We start from the raw sequence: 19918 nt of genomic DNA on the forward strand, positions 1-19918 counted from the left end.
TTGCTTCTATAAAGTTCCTGACTTTGGTGGTGATGTCCTACGACAGGTATGTGGCAATCTGCCATCGCCTCCAGTACAATGTCATCATCTTGTTAATAATAATGTTGATAATATTGAGATCATTTTAACAGTCTTGTTAATTTAGTGAAATATATTTGCTTCTCCAAAAGAAGTCAGTAAAGATGTATCAGGATTAAACAAATAAAATTAAGAATACATTATCTCCTTAACAATTTATATACTGTCCCAAATTATATATTTCCCTATTAAATGAGGATATCAAATTTTGGCAACAATCGTGATAAAAATTAATTATTTAACATCCAATAAAGGCAGATATTGCTTTGAAAATATGATTCTTTTAAAAAAAGGAGACAATTTTTAATGAAATAACTGATTCCAATCTGAAGTAGGAAATCATAAGATGAGTAGAGGATAGTTTGTTAAGCCAGAAGGAAGAAAGTACTTAAAAATTATGGATTAATAACTTTATAATGGAAATAACTTGGAGACACCGCCTTAACCAAGTAATCCACATGAACATCACCAATACTGGGCCAAATTAACATTATCTGTGTATTAACTGAAGGCATTAAGAAAGATACTTTTATTTTTCTGCCAATAGTTTTTAATCTGGACTAAAACACGGACAATCGATGGAAAACCGCAATTGAGAGATATTATACAAAACAAGAGAAGAGCTCAGGGGCTTCTCTGGTGGCGCAGTGGTTGAGAGTCCGCCTGTCGATGCAGGGGACGCCGGTTCGTGCCCCGGTCCAGGAGGATCCCACGTGCCGCGGAGCGACTGGGCCCGTGAACCATGGCCGCTGAGCCTGCGCGACTGGGCCCGTGAGCCGTGGCCGCTGAGCCTGTGCGTCCGGAGCCTGTGCTCCGCAGAGGGAGAAGCCACAGCAGTGAGAGGCCTGCGTACCGCAAAACAGAACAAAACAAACACACAAAAAAACCACAAGAGCTCATACTCTTCACAAATATCAGAGTCAAGGCAAGAAAAGCTAACTATTTAAGATTAGAGAGTATGATAAGTGATACTGGATTTGAACTTTAGACTACGTGGGCAGAAAATGCTGTATTTAGAATAGTGAATTATGTTAATGTTATGTCTCCAGATTCTGGTAATTATACTGAGAACAGATCAGTGAATTTATTTGTTATTGAGAAATAAATCAAAAGAGTTTAGGAATAAATTGTCAGTATGTGAATATGGTTTCAATATAATCTTATGTGGTCTATAGAAAATTGATACTATGTGCATACAGAGAAAATAAATGATAAGGCAAACATGAAAAAAAACAATTTGGTAAACTATATACTAGTAATATTTATAATTCCTGATACTTATATGAAAACTTGAATTGCTTCACAATAACAAGTAAGAAAGCAAAAGGTAAAGAAACTTTGGAGGAAAAAACTAAGTGAAGTAGGGACAAGTACACAAGCTTCCTCTGAATTCACTTCAGGTAGGTAACTCTGGTTTTCATTGCTATCCAGCTCTGACCTTTCCATCACACTTCAGTCCTTTTCAGACTGTCATTAGGAATGGAGGGCAACAAATACAGAATTCATGCTGGTAGGATTCCAGCTCAGTGAAGAGATGGAATTGCTCCTCTTTGGTATCTTCTCCCTGTTATATGCCTTCAACCTGCTGGCAAATGGCATGATCTTGGGACTCATTTCCCTAGACCCCAGACTGCACTCCCCCATGTACTACTTCCTTTCTCATCTGGCCATCATTGACATATCCTATGCTTCCAGCAATTTGCCCAGTTTGCTGGAAAACCTACTGAAACACAAAAATACTATCTCCTGTTTCTCATGCACTATGCAGACGCTTCTCATTTTGAGTTTGGTTCTACAGAGTGCCTGATTTTGGTGGTGATGTCCTATGACAAGTCCGTGGCAGTCTGCCACCCCCTCCAGTACACTGTCATCATGAACTGGAGATTGTGCATGGTCCTAGCCATCACTTCCTGGGCATGTAGATTTTCCCTGGCTCTAGTACAAGTAATTCTCTTACTTCTTCTGTGGGCCCCAGGAGTTGAACCACTTCTATGAAATTCGCTTTGTCCTCAAATTGGCCTGTGGTGAAACCTGGATCAACGAAATATTCCTCTTTGCTGATGGTGTGTTTATCTTAACTGTGCCCCTTTCCCTGATGCTGGTCTCCTACGTGCGCAACCTGTGGGCCATCCTGAAGATCCGGTCAAAGAAGGGCCACAAGAAAGCCTTTTCCACCTGCTCCTCCCACCTCTGTGTGGTTGGGTTCTACTTTGGCATCGCCATGATGGTTTATATGGTCGCCGACAATAGTCAATGAGAGGAGCAGCTGAAGATCCTTTTCCTGTTTTACACTGTCTTCAACCCATTGCTGAACCCCCTTGTCTACAGTTTAAGGAATGCTCAAGTGAAGGCTGCCTTCCGCAGAGTATTGCAGAAAAAGCGGACAATGTGAAGCAGGGTACAACTTGGTTCGGTGGATTTTTCTCCTTAAGAGATATGATTGCTGTTGCAAAAAACTAAATTGCTGGATCATATGGTAATTCTATTTTTAGTTTTTTAAGGAATCTCCTTACTACTCTACATAGTGGCTGTATCAGTTTACATTCCCACCAACAGTGCAAGAGGGTTCCCTCTTCTCCACACCCTCTCCAGCATTTGTTGTTTGTAGATTTTCTGATGATGCCTATTCTAACTGGTGTGAGGTGATACCTCACTGTAGTTTTGATTTGCATTTCTCTAATAATCAGTGATGTTGAGCAGCTTTTCATGTGCTTCTTGGCCATCTGTATGTCTTCTTTGGAGAAATGTATATTTAGGTCTTCTGCCCATTTTTGGATTGGGTTGTTTGTTTTTTAAATATTGAGCTGCATGAACTGTTTATATATTTTGGAGATTAATCCTTTGTCCATTTATTCATTTGCAAATATTTTCTACCATTCTGAGGATTGTCTTTTCATCTTGTTTATAGTTTCCTTTGCTGTACAAAAGCTTTTAAGTTTCATTAGGTCCCATTTGTTTATTTTTGTTTTTATTTCCATTACTCTAGGAGGTGGGTCAAAAAAGATCTTGTTGTGATTAATGTAAAAGAGTGTTATTCCTATGTTTTCCTCTAAGAGTTTTATAGTGTCCAGTCTTACATTTAGGTCTTTAATCCATTTTGAGTTTATTTTCCTGTATGGTGTTAGGGAGTGTTCTAATTTCATTCTTTTACATGTAGCTGTCCAGTTTTCCCAGCACCACTTATTGAAGAGACTGTCTTTTCTCCATTGTATATCCTTGCCTCCTTTGTCAGAGATTAGTTGACCGTATGTGCATGATTTTATCTCTGGGCTTTCTGTCCTGTTCCATTGATCTATATTTCTGTTTTTGTGCCAGAACCATATTGTCTTGATTACTGCAGCTTTGTAGTATGGTCTGAAGTCAGGGAATCTGGTTTCTCCAGCTCCGTTATTTTTTTTTCCCTCCTGATTGCTTTGGCTATGTGGGGTCTTTTGTGTCTCCATAAAAATTTTAAGATTTTGTTGTCCTAGTTATGTAAAAAATCCTGTTGGTTATTTGATAGGAATTGCATTGAATCTGCAGATTGCTTTGGGTAGTATAGTTATTTTCACAGTATGGATTCTTCCAATCCAAGAACATGGTATATTTCTCCACCTGTTTGTGTCATCTTTGATTTCTTTCATCAGTGTCTTATAGTTTTCTGAGTACAGACCTTTTACTTCCTTAGGTAAGTTTATTCCTAGGTGTTTTATTCTTTTTGTTGCAGTGGTGAATGGGATTGTTTCCTTTATTTCTCATTCTGATCTTTCATTGTTAGTATATAGAAATGCAAGAGATTTCTGTGCATTAATTTTGTATCCTGCAACTTTACCAAATTCATTGATTAGTAGTTTTCTGGTGGCATCTTTAGGATTCTATATGTATGGTGTCATGTCCTCTGCAAACAGTGACAGTTTACCTCTTCTTTTCCAGTTTGTATTCCTTTAATTTCTTTTTCTTCTCTGATTGCCGTGGCTAGGACTTCCAAAACTGTGTTGAATAACAGTGGTGAGAATGGACATCCTTGTCTTTTTCCTCATCTTAAATGAAATGGTTTCAGTTTTTCACCATTGAGAATGATGTTGGCTGTGGATTTGTCATACATGGCCTTTATTATGTTGAGGTAGATTCCCTCTATGCTCATTTTCTGGAGAGTTTTTATCAGAAATGGATGCTGAATTTTGTCAGAGATTTTTCTGCATCTATTGAGATGATTATATAGTTTTTATTCTTCAATTTATTAATGTGGTTAACAATCACTGATTGATTTGCAGATATTGAAAAATCCTTGTATCCCTGAGATAAATCCCACTAGATCATGGTGTATGATCTTTTTAATATATTGTGGGATTTGGTTTGCAAGTATTTTGTTGAGGACTTTTGCCTCTGTGTTCATCAGTGACATTGCCTTGTAATTTTCTTTTTTTGTGGTATCTTTGTCTGGTTTTGGTATCAGCATGATGGTGGCCTTATAGAATGAGTTTAGAAGTGTTCCTTTCTCTGCAATTTTTTGGAATAGTTTCAGAAGCATACTTGTTAACTCTTCTCTAAATGTTTGATAGAATTTACCTGTGAAGACAACTGGTCCTGGACTTTTGTTTGTTGTGAGTTTTTTGATCACACATTCCATTACAGTACTTGTAATTAGTCTGTTCATATTTTTTATTTCTTCCTGTTCAGTCTTAGGAGATTGTACCTTTCTAAGAATTTGTCCATTTCTTCTAGGTTGTCCATTTTATTGGCATACAGTTGCTTGTAGTAGTCTCTTACGGTCCACAAATTTTTCTGATGTTTTAAACTTGGACATTGGTCTTTCCCTGCCCTCAGACTGAAACTTACACTATCAGCTACCCTAGCTCCTCAGCCTTTGGATTCATACTGAAACTACAGCACTATTCTCCTGGATCTCCAGCTTAATGACTGCAGATCTGGGGACTTCTCAGCCTTGAACAGGGAGAAATGAGACAGTGGGACAGGGCAGAGAGGTCCGACTTGGGGTTTCAGCTGTGGCTTCCCTCCACCCCTGGCTACCAAGCTGCAGAGAAGGCAGTAGCTGGTGCCCCTGCAGGCTGCCCCAATCTCTCTCTCGAGTTTCCCATTCTGACCAGATATGTTCAAGACAAAATAGGAGCAGAGACATTTGACACAGAAATTGCTGGAGAGAAGTTCTCGAGTAGGAAAGAGGGATGGAATTTATAGTATAATTTGTAGGCTGGCCTTCTCTGGGGAAAAACTAGTAACTCCACAGGAAGGGCAGAGAAGTTGAGATAAATGCACAAATTCAGCAACTCAGTCAGTGTGTTAGTTAGGATTGCACAAACTGTCATCTGATTGCTTTTTATGGTCTCAGTTACTCTCATTCAGTAGCTAAGACTGTGGGTGGAAGGATTTATGGGAAGTTTAAAGAAAGAGAAAATAATTAAAAAAAAAACCCTGAGAGAAGAGACTAGGAAATACACTATGATTTCTGGGAGCATCAAGGGCCAATCAATGTAAATACTCATGAATTTAAGGGATCTGAGTCATCATGTTTGTTTGTTGTCCTGTGTTTCTATAGGTTCAGGAAAAGCCATCCATCATCTAAATCCAATGCTTACAACACTGTGCTTACAACAGAGAGGGGATAATGGCCTCTCCAGATATAGTATATACATTTAGGGGGCAAATATTTTTGAAATTGGGGAAATACTTAAGGTGTAGCTTAAAGCAGGGAAGCATTCAGGCAATTGGATTCAACCTACATGAGTTTCCAAGTAATGATTAATATTTGCAATGGAAAATTTTGATAATTATTGCACATTTGCACTTTTCAGCAGACAGAGATTGTTCACTCCCTGAGAAAGATATAGTCCTTTGAGGGGCTACCTTAATAAGCTCCATGGGGGTCACATTTATTACATCATGAATCTTTCCCAAAGTAAGATATGGAGACAGGAACAATTTCAAGATCAAGTACATAACACATTCGTATCCTTGGGGATTTTACTATGGGAGATAATCAGTAACGTATGACTTATCTGTTAAATTTTTATACCAAGATCCTCGAGCACAGACATCTTTGCCATTCTTCATGAGTTCTAACTTCTCTGCATGAGCAGGTGCACACATCTATGCACACACACACACACACACACACTCACACTCACACATGCACACCTGTACACTATCAAAGATAACAAAGCAGGAGAGCCAAGAGGGGAAGGGGAGGTTTTGCACTGCTTTGTAGGAAAGACCTAGAATGGTGGGAATATGATTTGTAATTCGTTCCCTGGACTCCACAGGAATGTCTCTGGGGAATGGGTTCGTTTTAGTTGATCAGACTATAAAGCCTATATATATATATATAAGTTCCTTATCCTCCCTGTGTCCTCTCCTCTCCATCAGGGTAGAAGAGGTATCTGGGACTCATCACACACTGCACTTGCTTCAGGAAGCAGGTGACTCAGCTCCAACCATTCCCCATCTTTGTGAGTTTTCCTGTACATTCAAGCTCATTTTGAGAAAAATACTAGAAGTAGTACCCACTCCCTCTTTGAAGAAATCATTATTTTTATACCAGTTAATGGTTTACAGAGGAGCAAGATAGAAGGCTGGCAGAAGTCATCAGGTTTAGAAAGAAGAAAAAGGCACCTTCATGAGACCCCTTTCTTGCACTGTGCCTGGGGTCTCAGAGTAACATCTGAATCCCATGCTGTCTAAACATAGTTTTCTTATTCCTCTTAATCAGAACCCCTCCCCGGTCACACTTATGGGAAGCAACTGGTGAAAATTGATGTCCCTGAGTCATGATATAAAACTGAACAGGGTATAAGAGCCCTCTAATTCTGTTGCCTCCTTTTAAAAATGATGAAGCTGGAGGTGGGGTGTGTAATTTGTCCTTCACTAGCTTTAATTTCTTCCTCTGCTGAGGACCATCTTCTTACACTACGTACTGGAAATATCCTCCTGCCAGAGAAGTGAGGAACATTAGCATCCTTTTCTTTGCTGCCCACGAGGGAGGTGTTAAGTGGAAGGGAGAGACTTTGAGGTTAAATTTATATAAGCTTACAACAAGAAACAGAAAGAGAGTTTATTCTCTTCCGAGGTTATGAGTCATACCCAGGGAAATATGTGTAGGAATTCTGGAGGCTTCTGAGATTGGTGAGAGTTGGTAAGGATTGAGGAGAACAGGTGAAGCTTTCCTGAGAGGTCATTTTAAGAGCTTTTGAAAATGGGCGTAGGTTCAGGAGTTAGAGCAGAGGATTTGTTATCTGCGCATGTAATTCATTCTTGGCCCTGGTAGTTGATAGAGTGGACAATATATTTCTCTAATTTCATAATGCACACCTATAACGTGGTGACAACATATTAATCAATTCACAAGATTAAATAAAATACCATGTATGGTGTATATACCTGAGGTTCTGAAACACAGTAAACACTAATCAACGTGTGTCATTATGATAATCTCATCGCTTTGCATCCCAATCTCATTCTTCAGTAGATGAAAATATGCATCTACTTGAGGGGACGTAGTCCCCTTAGAAGTGGCAACACAGGCTCTAGTCACCTGTTTATCGGATATTAGGGAGATACAGATCTTAATAAACCACCAGGGGGTAAGAAGTTTGAATTAGCAAAGCTATTGTATGGCCAAGTGTTATGTCCTCTACATTGTGATATTTGCCTCAGGTTATGGCCTTTGAGATGTTTGAAAATATATTTCCATTCTATGATAACATATCTGCTCCTGACTTTTCCCAGAATATTTCCTGCACAATCAAACACAAGTGATCTTTGTTTTCCTCCAGGGAGAATGTTCATCAAAACTTTTTTACCTCAGGAAAGATGTTTATAGGTGTCATGACTAATGGGGCCTCCTTGGAACATCTAAGTTCTCAAGAGAGTTATGAGAATTGTTTGTATTGAACCAGTTATAAAATACAACCTTTGGCAGAGGCAAACTATTACATTTAGAATGAATAAACAATAAGGTCCTACTGTATAGCACAGGGAACTATATCCAATCTCCTAGGATAAACCATAATGGAAAATACTATTTTAAAAAAAGAAGGTATATATGTGTATAACTGAGTCACTTTGCTGTACAGCAGAGACTGGCACAACACTGTAAATCAACTATGCTTCAATTTTTTAAAAAAAGAAAAAGAAAAAACCCCAAACTTTGCTCCCAAAAGTGGAGAGAATACAGCTTTATGATTCTCCATCATCATCAGAAAGTGAAGCAAATATTTTCAACTCTGGAATTTCTCACTATGGAGACTACTATAAAGAGGAATAGTCTACTTTCTGTGGGACAGTCTGTAGGTTAAGGTTGAATCTTAAGGTAACAGCCAGAACTAACACCATCATATGTAGCATTAGTAGTAGTAGTTTTAATTAATAGAACTCCCTCTTGAGCCTCCCTCCCACCCTCCCTCTCCCACCCTCCCTCTCCCACCCCTCTAGGTCGTGGCAAAGCACAAAGCCAATCTCCCTGTGCTATGCGGCTGCTTCACGCTGGCTAAGAATAGTCTTACTTTTGATGTCAGTTACATAAGGAAAAATTCTTAGATTAGACCCTAAAATTGAGAGGAAAATCACTACATTGGATAGAGTTTTAAAATAGTTTTATGTATGAGCAATGGTAAATGTTTCATAACAAACTTTCTAAAGGGGGAGGAGGGAGCCTTACAATTTCAAGCAATCAGTGTGTCATCACTGTGCACAGAGTGGGAAAGGCAAAAGAACCATCAGTGCTAGTCAGCCAGCAAAAAACAGTTCCCTCAAATGTTGCAGCTACAGAGGTCATCAGATGTCCCAGTAATGCCCCATATTTACGAGCTCTCTTTAAAATTAGAATGACTACATGTGACTGTTTCTGGCCTAAAAAGTGAGCAAAAGTAACATCAGTCATTTCCAAGCTAAAGGTGTTAGGAGCAGATATGCATCTTCATCTGTTTCCCGACTGTGATCCACTATGTTCCACAGGGCACAGCTGCAAGATCACAGCGGGCTGCCTTGCCCACATCTGAAGTTGTTTGAGTGTAAAATACATATTGCTATACAAGACATTGACGACTCAAGGAGTATCTGTTGTGTTGTGGCAGCTGGGTATCGTGTAGGAGGATTAAAATGCAGTGTTTATGAAGGAGTTGCCGTTTGGAAAACTTCAAAAACCTAGAAAGTAAGATATGAAAACGGGATGTGTCAACAATTTGGGATTTGAGGACAGTTAAATCAAGGCTCAAGGCAGAGGGTAGAATGAGACAAGGTCTCAAGGTTGGTGATTATGGGAGGATCAAGGTCTGCATATTGTTGGTCAGATTGTCCCCTGTGGGATCCTGCAGAAGCAGACACCACGGTGGAGTTTGGCATGCAGGATATTTATTAGGGAGTAACATTGGAGAATGAAGGGGAGGCAGGAAACCTGCAATGTCAGTGCAACAGAGGCTCATTCAACCCCACAGCCAACTGTGAAACACATTTTTCCCACGTTGGCCCAGACGGTGGGGCCATTAAATCCCCACCGCCATCAGCCATGGGTTGTGGGCAGTACCAGAAGCACGTGCACAATCTGTGATGGGATGAGGCCTCTCTGCAGTCTAGGTAGCCCTGAGGGAGCTGATTGCTGGAGGCCACCTACTGGCACCCGGGGCAAAGCAGTCCTCTCTTGAAGTCACGGCTCTCCTTCTCCACCACCCAGGTTGAATTCAAGTTCAAGGAGTCTCTATTTTTCTTTTTTTGTTGTTGTTGTTTTCTTATTTACCACTTATCAAGTAATTGTAAGAAAACCCCCAAAGTAGCAGGTTATTCCCCGTTTGAGCCAGAGGTTTAAAGAGAATGCCTCTTAGGAGTCAGCATGATAGAAATGCCCTTCAGGTAGGGCAACTACCAGGGAAGGATGAATTAAGCTTTACAAACTGCTGTCATTTCCCACTGAGGGTTTCTTGCCCAGGTGAAGCTTTAGATTATCTAACTGCTTGGCTTGCTTTTACTTCTTTCTTAGCAAGCAAATAAAGCATCCTTTGCCTCACCAGTTCCATTCCTAGGAATATATGCTAAGCTTTTAAGTTAAAGGATAGATAGGTAGGTAGATAGGTAGATAGATAGACATACATACGTACACATTTTGTATATATACACACACATATCGCACACATACACACATGCATGTACATTTTTTGCCCCATAACACATCATGGCGAATAAAATGGACATAGTCCAAAACTTAATTGTCAAAAAATGAGATTCACTAAGTTACATTGTATGTATGAATGAAAAAAAAGCTGCTTCACTGTTAAATGAATGTCATAGAAGATTTTTCACATGAGAAAGTGTTCATAAATGTTATTGCCAAAGGAAAAACAAAGGATAGGTATAATATTTGTTTCTTATCGCTTTAAAATTTCTAATATATAGCCGGTAGATATATATGTATTACAAAGACTAGATATTCACATATCAAAATAATTAAAATGCTTACCTTTACATCATAGATTTCTTAGTCATTTATATGACATTTTATTTTTCTGTTTCTAGAAAGTAGAAAATTGAATATAGTATCATCAGATATGACATGGATCTTCTTATTTTCACTATGACTCAGTCTTTTGAAACTGTGACCTGTGACCTAAAATCGTGAGGAGTCAGCAAATTTTTCATACAGAAAGAAAAATAAGTAAAGGTACTAAGTGAATAACTAAAATAAAATTCTAGAATTGTAAGTTTTTTTTTTGTTTTTTTTTTTTGCGGTACGCGGGCCTCTCACTGTTGTGGCCTCTCCCGTTGCGGAGCACAGGCTCCGGACGCGCAGGCTCAGCGGCCATGGCTCACAGACCCAGCCGCTCCGCGGCATGTGGGATCTTCCCGGACCAGGGCACGAACCCGTGTCCCCTGAATCGGCAGGCAAACTCTCAACCACTGCGCCACCGGGGAAGCCCTAGAATTGTAAGATTTTTTAAGCTAAAAATAAATCATCAGTTCATGTAAATATTGTTAAAGTACTGAAATAATTAGTTTCTTTATAAGGAAACAGAAAAGCTGAAGTAGAGGATCAAGAATAAAATTACTGACTCTATTACCCCACAATATTATTTTTACACTATGGTAAATACTTTGTCCTTCCTTTATAAATGTGGTTCTGAAATATCTGCTACATTAAGACTGAAAATAATTGAAACAGAACAGAAATTAGTATGTGTTTCCTCTGAATTCTTTTGAATTAAATAACTTCAAGTTTTATTAATTCTTTGGACTAATCTTTCTGTCATCCTTCTGTCCTTGGCAGACTATCTTTAGATGTGACGTGGGTCGCATCTTGGTAGGATTTCCACTCAGTGCAGAGATGGCAGTGATCCTCTTCTGAATGTTCTGTTTTCTGCCTTCAGCCTGCTGGGGAATGGCATGATCTCTGGACTCCTCTGTCTGCATCCCAGATGGCACAGCCTAGTGTAATTCTTCCTCTCTTACCTGTCATCATTGACATGTCCTATGCTTCCAACAGTGTCCCTGAGATGTTGGTAAACTTAGCAGATCTGAATAGAACCCTCTCCTTTGTTCCATGCATAATGCAGACATTTTTGTATTTGACTTTTGCTCACATCGAGTGCCTGACGTTCGTGGCGATGTTCTATGATAGGTTTGCGGCGCTTTGTCGTCCCCTCCAGTACACTGTCATCATGAACTGGAGAGCATGCACGGTCCTGGCCATCACTTCCTGGACATGTGGATTGATCCTGGCTCTGGTACATGCAGTTCTCCTTCTAAGGTTGTCCTTCTGTGAGTCCTAGGAAGTGGACCATGTCTTCTATGAAATCCTACCTGTCCTCACACTGGCCTGTGCTGACCCATGGATCAGTGAAGCTGTCATCTTTGCTGCCTGTGTATTTGTCTTAGGTCCCTTTGCTTGGCGCTGGTCTCCTATTCTAGCAGCCTCTGGACCATCCTCAGTATCCAGTCAGGAGAGGGCTGAAGAAAAGCCTTCTTTCTTCACCTGCTCCTCCCACCATGGTGTGGTTGGGCTTTTCTTTGGCACTGACATGGCACTGGTATGGTCCCCGTACTCTAGTCAAAGAGGAAATAAGAGAAAAAGCTGTTATTGTTTCAGTGTCTTCAGTCCAATGCTGGACCCCCTCATCTACAGTCTCAGGAATGCTAAGGTGAAAGGTGCTCCAGGGAGGGAACAGCAGAAGAGGTCCATGTGAGGGGTGGATAGAACTTTTGGCTAAGTAGAGCCTTCTTCCTTTGGAATGTGGTCGGAGGATGACTTCAAGGTCAGAAAAATTACCTAACAGCAAAATTTGATAAGAGAATCTGAATTGTCCAAGACACTACCTGAAAATAGGAAGAATTTTGATGTGCAGGTTTCATCTCTTGTGTTAAGCATTTTTGTCCAGAGATGAGACATCTGGATTATCAATATGCTTAAAGCCATAAAAATCTAAAGAGCACAATTTTTTCAAGAAATGGATTAATAGCTTATTTTTTAAATTCTTGTTGTTTAATTATTGAAACAATGTCATTACACTAAGTAACCAATTCAATCATAAGCATTCACATCGCCTGGTAACAAGTGTTAGTTTTCAGGGAAATGAACACCCAGAAGGAAAATTCCTGGCTGCAGAATGTTGCTCAATACATACAATCATTGCAGAACTAAATGTCTCTACAATACCAGTTATGAGTCAAGTGAAGACAGGACTGGGATTCACTGTTGGATAGCGAATAATTTCCAAGTCGTCTGACAAGAGTTGAAAAATACGTAGTATTGACCAAAAAAAGATAACACTGTCTCATAACCCATTATAGAAATGTTTCCGTCCCTCCTTTACTTCTGCTTTGATTTTTACCTCTCACCTACATTCTCTGTCTCCCATTTATGTTTTACAACATGCATAATTAAATGCAGATTTATATTCTAATTACCTCACTTTCCTACTATTTTTATATCTCTTAACAAGGTTTCCTCTGAAGCTTCTGCCTTTTTATTTTCAAGACTAGCAGAGTATTTTCAGGCAATAATATTTCACTTTATTATGTCTCTCAACCATTAAAAAAATAAAAAGTTAAATAGTAAACAAATATATAGTGGAATATAGTAACATATTAGAGACTTGACTTCTTAATGGGCAAAGATAAACCACACTAATGATTATGCATGGAGTGGGACTTCCAGAAAATGTCATGCAAAATGACCATTACTTCTAAAACAAACTTTCCACTCCTGGATGAGATTTTCCCTCATGAAACCAAATTATTAAAACCCCTTTTTTTCAGTAATCTTGTAACTACTGTATTTTAATTAAAATTTTAAGTGCAGGGAAAAGATTTTCTAGATTCACATGAAAAATAAATTAGTATGTGTCTTGACTATACCAAAATAGCTGGTATTAGATTTACCCTCCCACCATATACAGCTATACAATCTCAACAACATATAGAAAACAACTTTTGTCAATTGTTGAAGAAATGGAGGGGATGCATATGAGGTGAATACATTGGCCCAAACTCTCCCAGAAAGGCATTTTTCTGGACTTTGTACAGGAATATGGAACCCAAGGAGGGATCAGTGGTCTTGGTGACCGGAGGAAGCAATGATTAGAGTTCAAGCCTGCTAGATCAGTTAGGAATTGGGGGTCAACATCCAATATGAGGAGAGCAATAGAGAGAGAATCCTAGAAATATTCATGTTAAAGTGTCATTTGTTTCCTGAGTTAACTCCCTAGCTATGTGAAAATGGGCTAAGGAGAGACCTAGCAGAAAGTAGCAGCAGCAGCTGGAAGACTGAAAGAAGAAAAAAAACCTCACAAATTCCTGGGGAGATGTTAGAGTTCAGATCCAGCCAGAATGGGAAGAGATTGGTCAAAAGCAGACAGAACAAAACAAAACTTAGAAACTCAGATGGGGCTCTAGAAATTCCATGTCTTGGGAGAATTCCCATGTCCTGGGACTAGGGGCTATGTTACTTACCATAACACAGCTTAAAACTGAACCTTAAGAGGAGCAAGGTGATCTTCAAGTAGTCTAACTGCTCTCCAGAAAAAAAAAAAATCTCAAAACTCTTGAGAGTTTCTATAGCATATTATCCATAACTTCAACATTTAAAAAAATCCCTAAACATGCAAAAAATGATTGGTAAGAGATAGTAAGTTACTAGGAAAAAACAGATCGTTCAGATATTGTAGTTAATAGAAAAGGATATTAAAATATCTGTAATTGATATAAAAGAAATAAAGGAGAGAATAGATGACAACATGTAGTATTTCGATTGAAAATAAGAATCTGATTTTAAAAGTCCAGTTACCATTCTAAATCTTTCCATAAAAGAAATCTGACAAATAACTCATTAGATGTATTTTACAGAAGACAGGCTACAACTGATGTCAAGATTAGTGAAGTTAAAAACAGTTCAATAGGGCTTCCCTGGTGGTGCAGTGGTTGAGAGTTCGCCTGCCGATGCAGGGGACGCAGGTTCGTGCCCCGGTCCGGGAAAATCCCACATGCCGCAGAGTGGCTGCGCCCGTGAGCCATGGCCGCTGAGCCTGCGCGTCTGGAGCCTGTGCTCTCCGACAGGAGAGGCCACAACAGTGAGACGCCCGCGTACTGCCAAAAAAAAAAACAACAAAAAAATACAGTTCAATATATATTGCCAAAACTAAAGAGAGAAAAAAATAAAGAACTCAAGAGGGCAAAATGAAGTTGTAAGAAAGAGTCAAAAGGTCTAACATACATGTAATTGGAGTCCCATAAGGAAAAAAGAGGGAAAAATGGGACAGGTGAATTACTTGAAAAAAAATAATGACAAGAAGTTCTAAAATCTGATAGGCAATATCAACACACTGATTTAAGAAGCTTGGGAGAACTCAAACAGGATAAATATAAGTAAAACCTCACTGAGAAATATATTAGTCAAACTGCTGAAAATGAAAGGTAAAGAAAAAACATTACAACTGACCAGGAAAAAAAAATCCATTACTTTCAAGGGAACAACAATAAGATTATAGCTGACTTCTTAACAAACATCATGGAAGACAAAATAAAATGGAATACCATCTTAAATTACTGAAATTAAAAACTGTCAACATAGAATTCTATACACAACAAAGCTGATCTTTAAAAATGAATTCCCTAAACAGAAAAAAAAGGAAACTTGGAATATTAGGAAGAAAGAACATGGTAAGAAAAATTATGAGTAAATTCCATAGGCTTTCCTTATCCTCTTGAGTTTCTCAATTATGTTTGATGGTTCAAGCCAAAATTATATCTTTTTTTGGTACTTTCTAAATTTATGGAGAGGAAATATTGAAGAAAATTATAAATTGGAGAGAGTAAAGAGATGCAAAAGGAGATAATATTTCTATACTTCATTCAAGCTGGTAAAAAGTGACATCAATTGACTGTTATATATATATACACACACATATATAATATAATATCTAGACCAAGCACTAAACTATAAAAAGCAACCAAAAAGCTATACAAAGAAATATACTAAAAACACTATAGATAAATCAAAATGGAATTCTAAAACAATATTCAAGTAACCCACAGGAAAAATAAAAAATAGAGAGTTGAGACTGAAAACAAAACAAAATAAGACTTAAGCCCTAAAGTATCAATAATTAGATTTGATATAAATGGTCTAGATGCATCAATTTAAAGACAGAGAATGACAGTGTATTAAAAAGCATGACCCTTACTTCTGTTTCTTGAATGCCGTCTATGAGAAACTCACTTCAAGTTTAGCAACATAGGTGGGTGGACTTAAAGAATGGAAAAAGATATATCATGTAAACATTAATGGAAGGAAAGCATGAGTAGCTATATTAATATGAGATAAAGCAAAGAAAATTTTCAGAAACAAAGAGGAACTTTACGTAATAAAGAGTTTAATCCACCAAGTAGACATAGCGATCCTAAACGTGTACCACCAAACAAAAGAGTTGCAAAATATATGATACAAAAATGTAGACAAATCCACACATGGTTAGAGACTTCAGCACTGCCATTTCAGAACCTGATAGAACAACTAGAGAGAAAATCAGCAAGAATACGGAAGAACTCAACAGCTCCATCAACGAAAAGAATCTAATAGTCATTTATAGAACATTCCATAAAATTTATAGAACAACAGCAGAGTGCACATTCTTTTCAAGGGCTGACAGAAGAGTTAGATCTATTCTAGCCTGTAAAAACACCTCACCAAATTTAAAAGAAATAATCATATGGAGTAAATTCTTCAACCACAATGGAATCAAACTAGAAATCAATATAAGAAAGACAGAAAAATCTCCAACACTTGGAAATTTTAAAATACACTTTTAAAAAACTTATAAGTCAAAGAAGAAGTCTCAAGAGAAATAAAGAAAATATATTGAACTGAATGAAAATAAAAACACAACATTTCAAAGTTCAGAGAGGGAAACATACCAATAAATGTGTACATTAGGAAAGAGGAAAAGTTTCAGATGAGTAATAGATGTCCTTACCTCAAGAACCTAGAAAAAGAAGAGCAAAATAAATTCAAAGCAAGCAGAGGGTGGGAATTAACGAAGATTAGAACAGAAAACACTGAAATTTTAAGCAAAAAAATCAGTAAAGCAAAGAGCTGTTTCTTTTAACGAATCAATAAAATTTAGAAAGCTCTAGCAGGATTTATAAGGGAAAGACACAACCTAAAAATATGAGAATGAAACAGGGCATCACTGCAGACATCAAAGGATAATAAAGGAAATTGTAAACAACTCAACACATATAAATTTGACCACTTAGACAAAATGGAACACTTCCTCAAAAAAAAGCAATCACAACTCACCCAATATGAACAGACAATTTTCATAGCACTATAACCATATAATATGAATTAAGAAAAGTTAATAATTTTAAAATACCAAAAATCAAATTTAGGAAAGCGAAGACTTATGTTTATACAAACACACCCCGCTCCCCCAAAAAGACCCTGTACGTGTATGTTTATAGCAGCTTTTTTTGTAATAGCTCAAAACTGAAACAATCAACAGGCGAATAGTTAAACTGGGATACATAGAATATGGCTCAGTAATACAAAGGAGCAGACCACTGACACATGTATCAACCTGGTTGAATCTCCAGAGAATTATGCTAAGCGGGGGGGGCGGGGGGAAGCCAAGCACAAAAGATTATCTACTAATCGCACTGTATGATTACATTTATGTACTAATTTTGAAATATCAAAATTATATAGAACTGATTTGTGGTTAAGGACGGAGTGGGTGTGGGAGGGAAGTCGATGTGGCTAGAAAAAGGCAACATGAGAGATTCTTGTGCTGATGAAAATGTTATGCACCTTGACAATATAGTGATTATGATATTGTATCATAGTTTTGAGAGATGTTACCAGTGGGGAACCCACATTCTGGAAAAAGATGTCCTCAGTACCTATATTCAACAAAATGCTCATGTCCAGACTCTTTAAAGAATGCTTACAAATTAACAAGAGGGGAAAAAAAAAACCCTCAAAAATTGGGCAAAAGATTTGAACAGGCACTTCATACAAAAGGATATCTAGGGCTTCCCTGGTGGCACAGTGGTTGAGAGTCCGCCTGCCAATGCAGGGGACACGGGTTCGTGCCCCGGTCCAGAAAGATCCCACATGCCGCGGAGCGGCTAGGCCCGTGAGCCATGGTCGCTGGGCCTGCGCATCCGGAGCCTGTGCTCCGCAACGGGAGAGGCCACAGCAGTGAGAGGCACGCGTATCGCAAAAAAAAAAAAAAAAAAAAAAAGGATATCTAAAAGGTCAACGAGCATATGATAATGTGTTCAATACAATTACTCATCAATAAAATATAAATAAAATCACAGAGAAATACCACAGTGGTTAAAATTACAAAATTAATATCAAGTGCTGGTAGGAATGTAAAATTATAAATCCACGCTGGAAAACTGTTTGGCAATACCTACTAAAAATAAATCTGTGCCTATCCTATGGGTTGGTAATGCTATTCCTTGGTATATACGCAGTGAAAACATGTATAAGAATATTCATAGAAACTTAAGTTACAATAGCCAAAAACTAGAAATAACCCAAATGTCCATGAACAGTAGAATAGGTGAGTGAATTTTGGAATGTTCGTATTGAATATTACGCAGCATAAAAAAGAATGAACTTCTGATACCCAAACAACGTGGGTGAATCTCAAAAACATTATATTGGGTCAAAGAAGCCAGAGACAAAAGCATCCATAGTGTGTAATTTATTTATATGAGATTCAAAAACAGGCAAAACTAATCTATGTGATGGAAGTCAGAATAGTGGTTACCACGGAGTAGGAAAGTGATTTCTAGCGATGAGGTGGCCACAGGAATTTTCTCTTGTGATGGAGATGCTCTGTACTTTCGTCTGGATGGTGCTTCCACACGCGTATTGATATATGAAAATTCATTGAACTATACAGTTAATATTTATAGCTCTAGCACTTGGAACTTCTGACTGGCAGACCATGTGGATCTGAAGGTATCTCTGGTAGATAAAGATGTCTCTGGTAAGCCCCAATGGGTGAATCATGGGACAGCCCACAGGGACTCCGCATCAAGGCTTTCCATCTTCAGCAGAAGACAATACACCTTTCTCAACACCATTCCTCACCTATTGCTGAGACTTGGGAGAGACTAATCATAGAGTATCAAGTTACTATAAATCCAGAGTTGCCTGTCTTGAACTGAGATGCTATCAGACTCACCAAATCATAGGAGAGAGTGATCACAGCAATCACGCATCATATTCTGAATGTGGTATAACGTAGGACAAGAGCAGGTGCAGAAGACAAAGTAAGTTGGATGGACAGTTGGCCCAGATCCCCATATCACCTGTATCACTGATGCTTCTCTCTAATGTATGTATGTATTTTTGTGTATGTGTGTGTGCACACGTGTGTATTATCTCCAAGAGATTTCCTACAGCCAGTTGACAATTTAGGAAGAAAGGCCTGATACAAGGATGATTTGGCTAGATATATTGGTGCAATATATGTAACACTCAGGTGGGGGGCCTTAAAGGTAATTAATGAGGGTAAACTTGTCATTGCCCATAGCTAGCCATTCAACTATTCCTCTACCTTGTGGAGAGAAAAGTTTCCTGAGATAAGATATTCATGGACTCCTGAAAAATGGCAAATGTGTTGATTGACTGATAATGGATCTGGAAGGAGGACAGTTGGAATATTGGGTGAATGGAGGTATGGGAAAAAGATGTGGGATGGTACACAAAGTGTATGAATCTGTACATCCCATATTCATGCCAATCAGAGACATCATTGCAGAAGAGGCATTAAACAACCAGGTATAGCCAGTAAGTGTCAGGCAGCCTCTGCTTTCAGCCACTCCAGTGATTACACAGTGAGCACACAAATGCATTAGGCATGGTAACAGAGGTGGGGGCTTTGCACCAGCACAGTCTGCACCTCACCAAGGCTGCTTTACTGTGCTGAGTATCTGTTCTCAATATGGTACCTTCCTCTTAAGGAGACCAATAAGTCAGTTGGCGACATGCTGATTCCTTCTACCCTACAAAGGGCAATGATTCACTGTGAGTGCAGATGACACACATCACAGGTGTGACTTTCCCTTTCTTGTGTGCGGTATCTTGATTAGTACCTCTTGGAGGGCCATTAGATTATCTGATTTCTGATATGGTTTCCCACATAGTATCATCTCAGTCCAATAGGCCTATTTCATAGCAAAGGAAGTGACAAAGGGCAAATGACCAAGGGATTCACGGGTTCCAACACATATTGCATTGCTCAGAACTTGTAGACCTGATAGAAATTGTAACCTGACACACAGATTTAAGGCAGTGGACTGTTGATAACACCCTGAAGAATTGGAATACTGTATTCCTCCAGTA

The 19918-nt window shown here is 38.6% G+C and overlaps 1 protein-coding gene and 1 pseudogene across 2 annotated transcripts; both read left to right on the top strand.

Annotated features, from left to right (window-relative positions):
- Window positions 1-1478: 1478 nt before the first annotated feature.
- LOC307191282 (olfactory receptor 2A2-like) lies at window positions 1479-2470 on the top strand (the record flags this gene model as incomplete). The annotated part of the gene is given in 4 exon segments (XM_079931217.1): window positions 1479-1858; window positions 1864-2036; window positions 2038-2332; window positions 2336-2470. Coding segments are annotated over 4 exon segments (879 nt in total). The 5' UTR covers window positions 1479-1582.
- Window positions 2471-11499: 9029 nt separating this feature from the next.
- On the top strand, window positions 11500-12242 carry LOC307191767 (olfactory receptor 2A2-like; annotated as a pseudogene). Its single transcript has one exon. The product of its transcript is annotated as an olfactory receptor 2A2-like (transcript).
- Window positions 12243-19918: the final 7676 nt, after the last annotated feature.

The sequence above is a fragment of the Stenella coeruleoalba genome, assembly GCF_951394435.1.
Source record: "Stenella coeruleoalba genome assembly, chromosome: 9".
Lineage (NCBI taxonomy): Eukaryota > Metazoa > Chordata > Mammalia > Artiodactyla > Delphinidae > Stenella > Stenella coeruleoalba.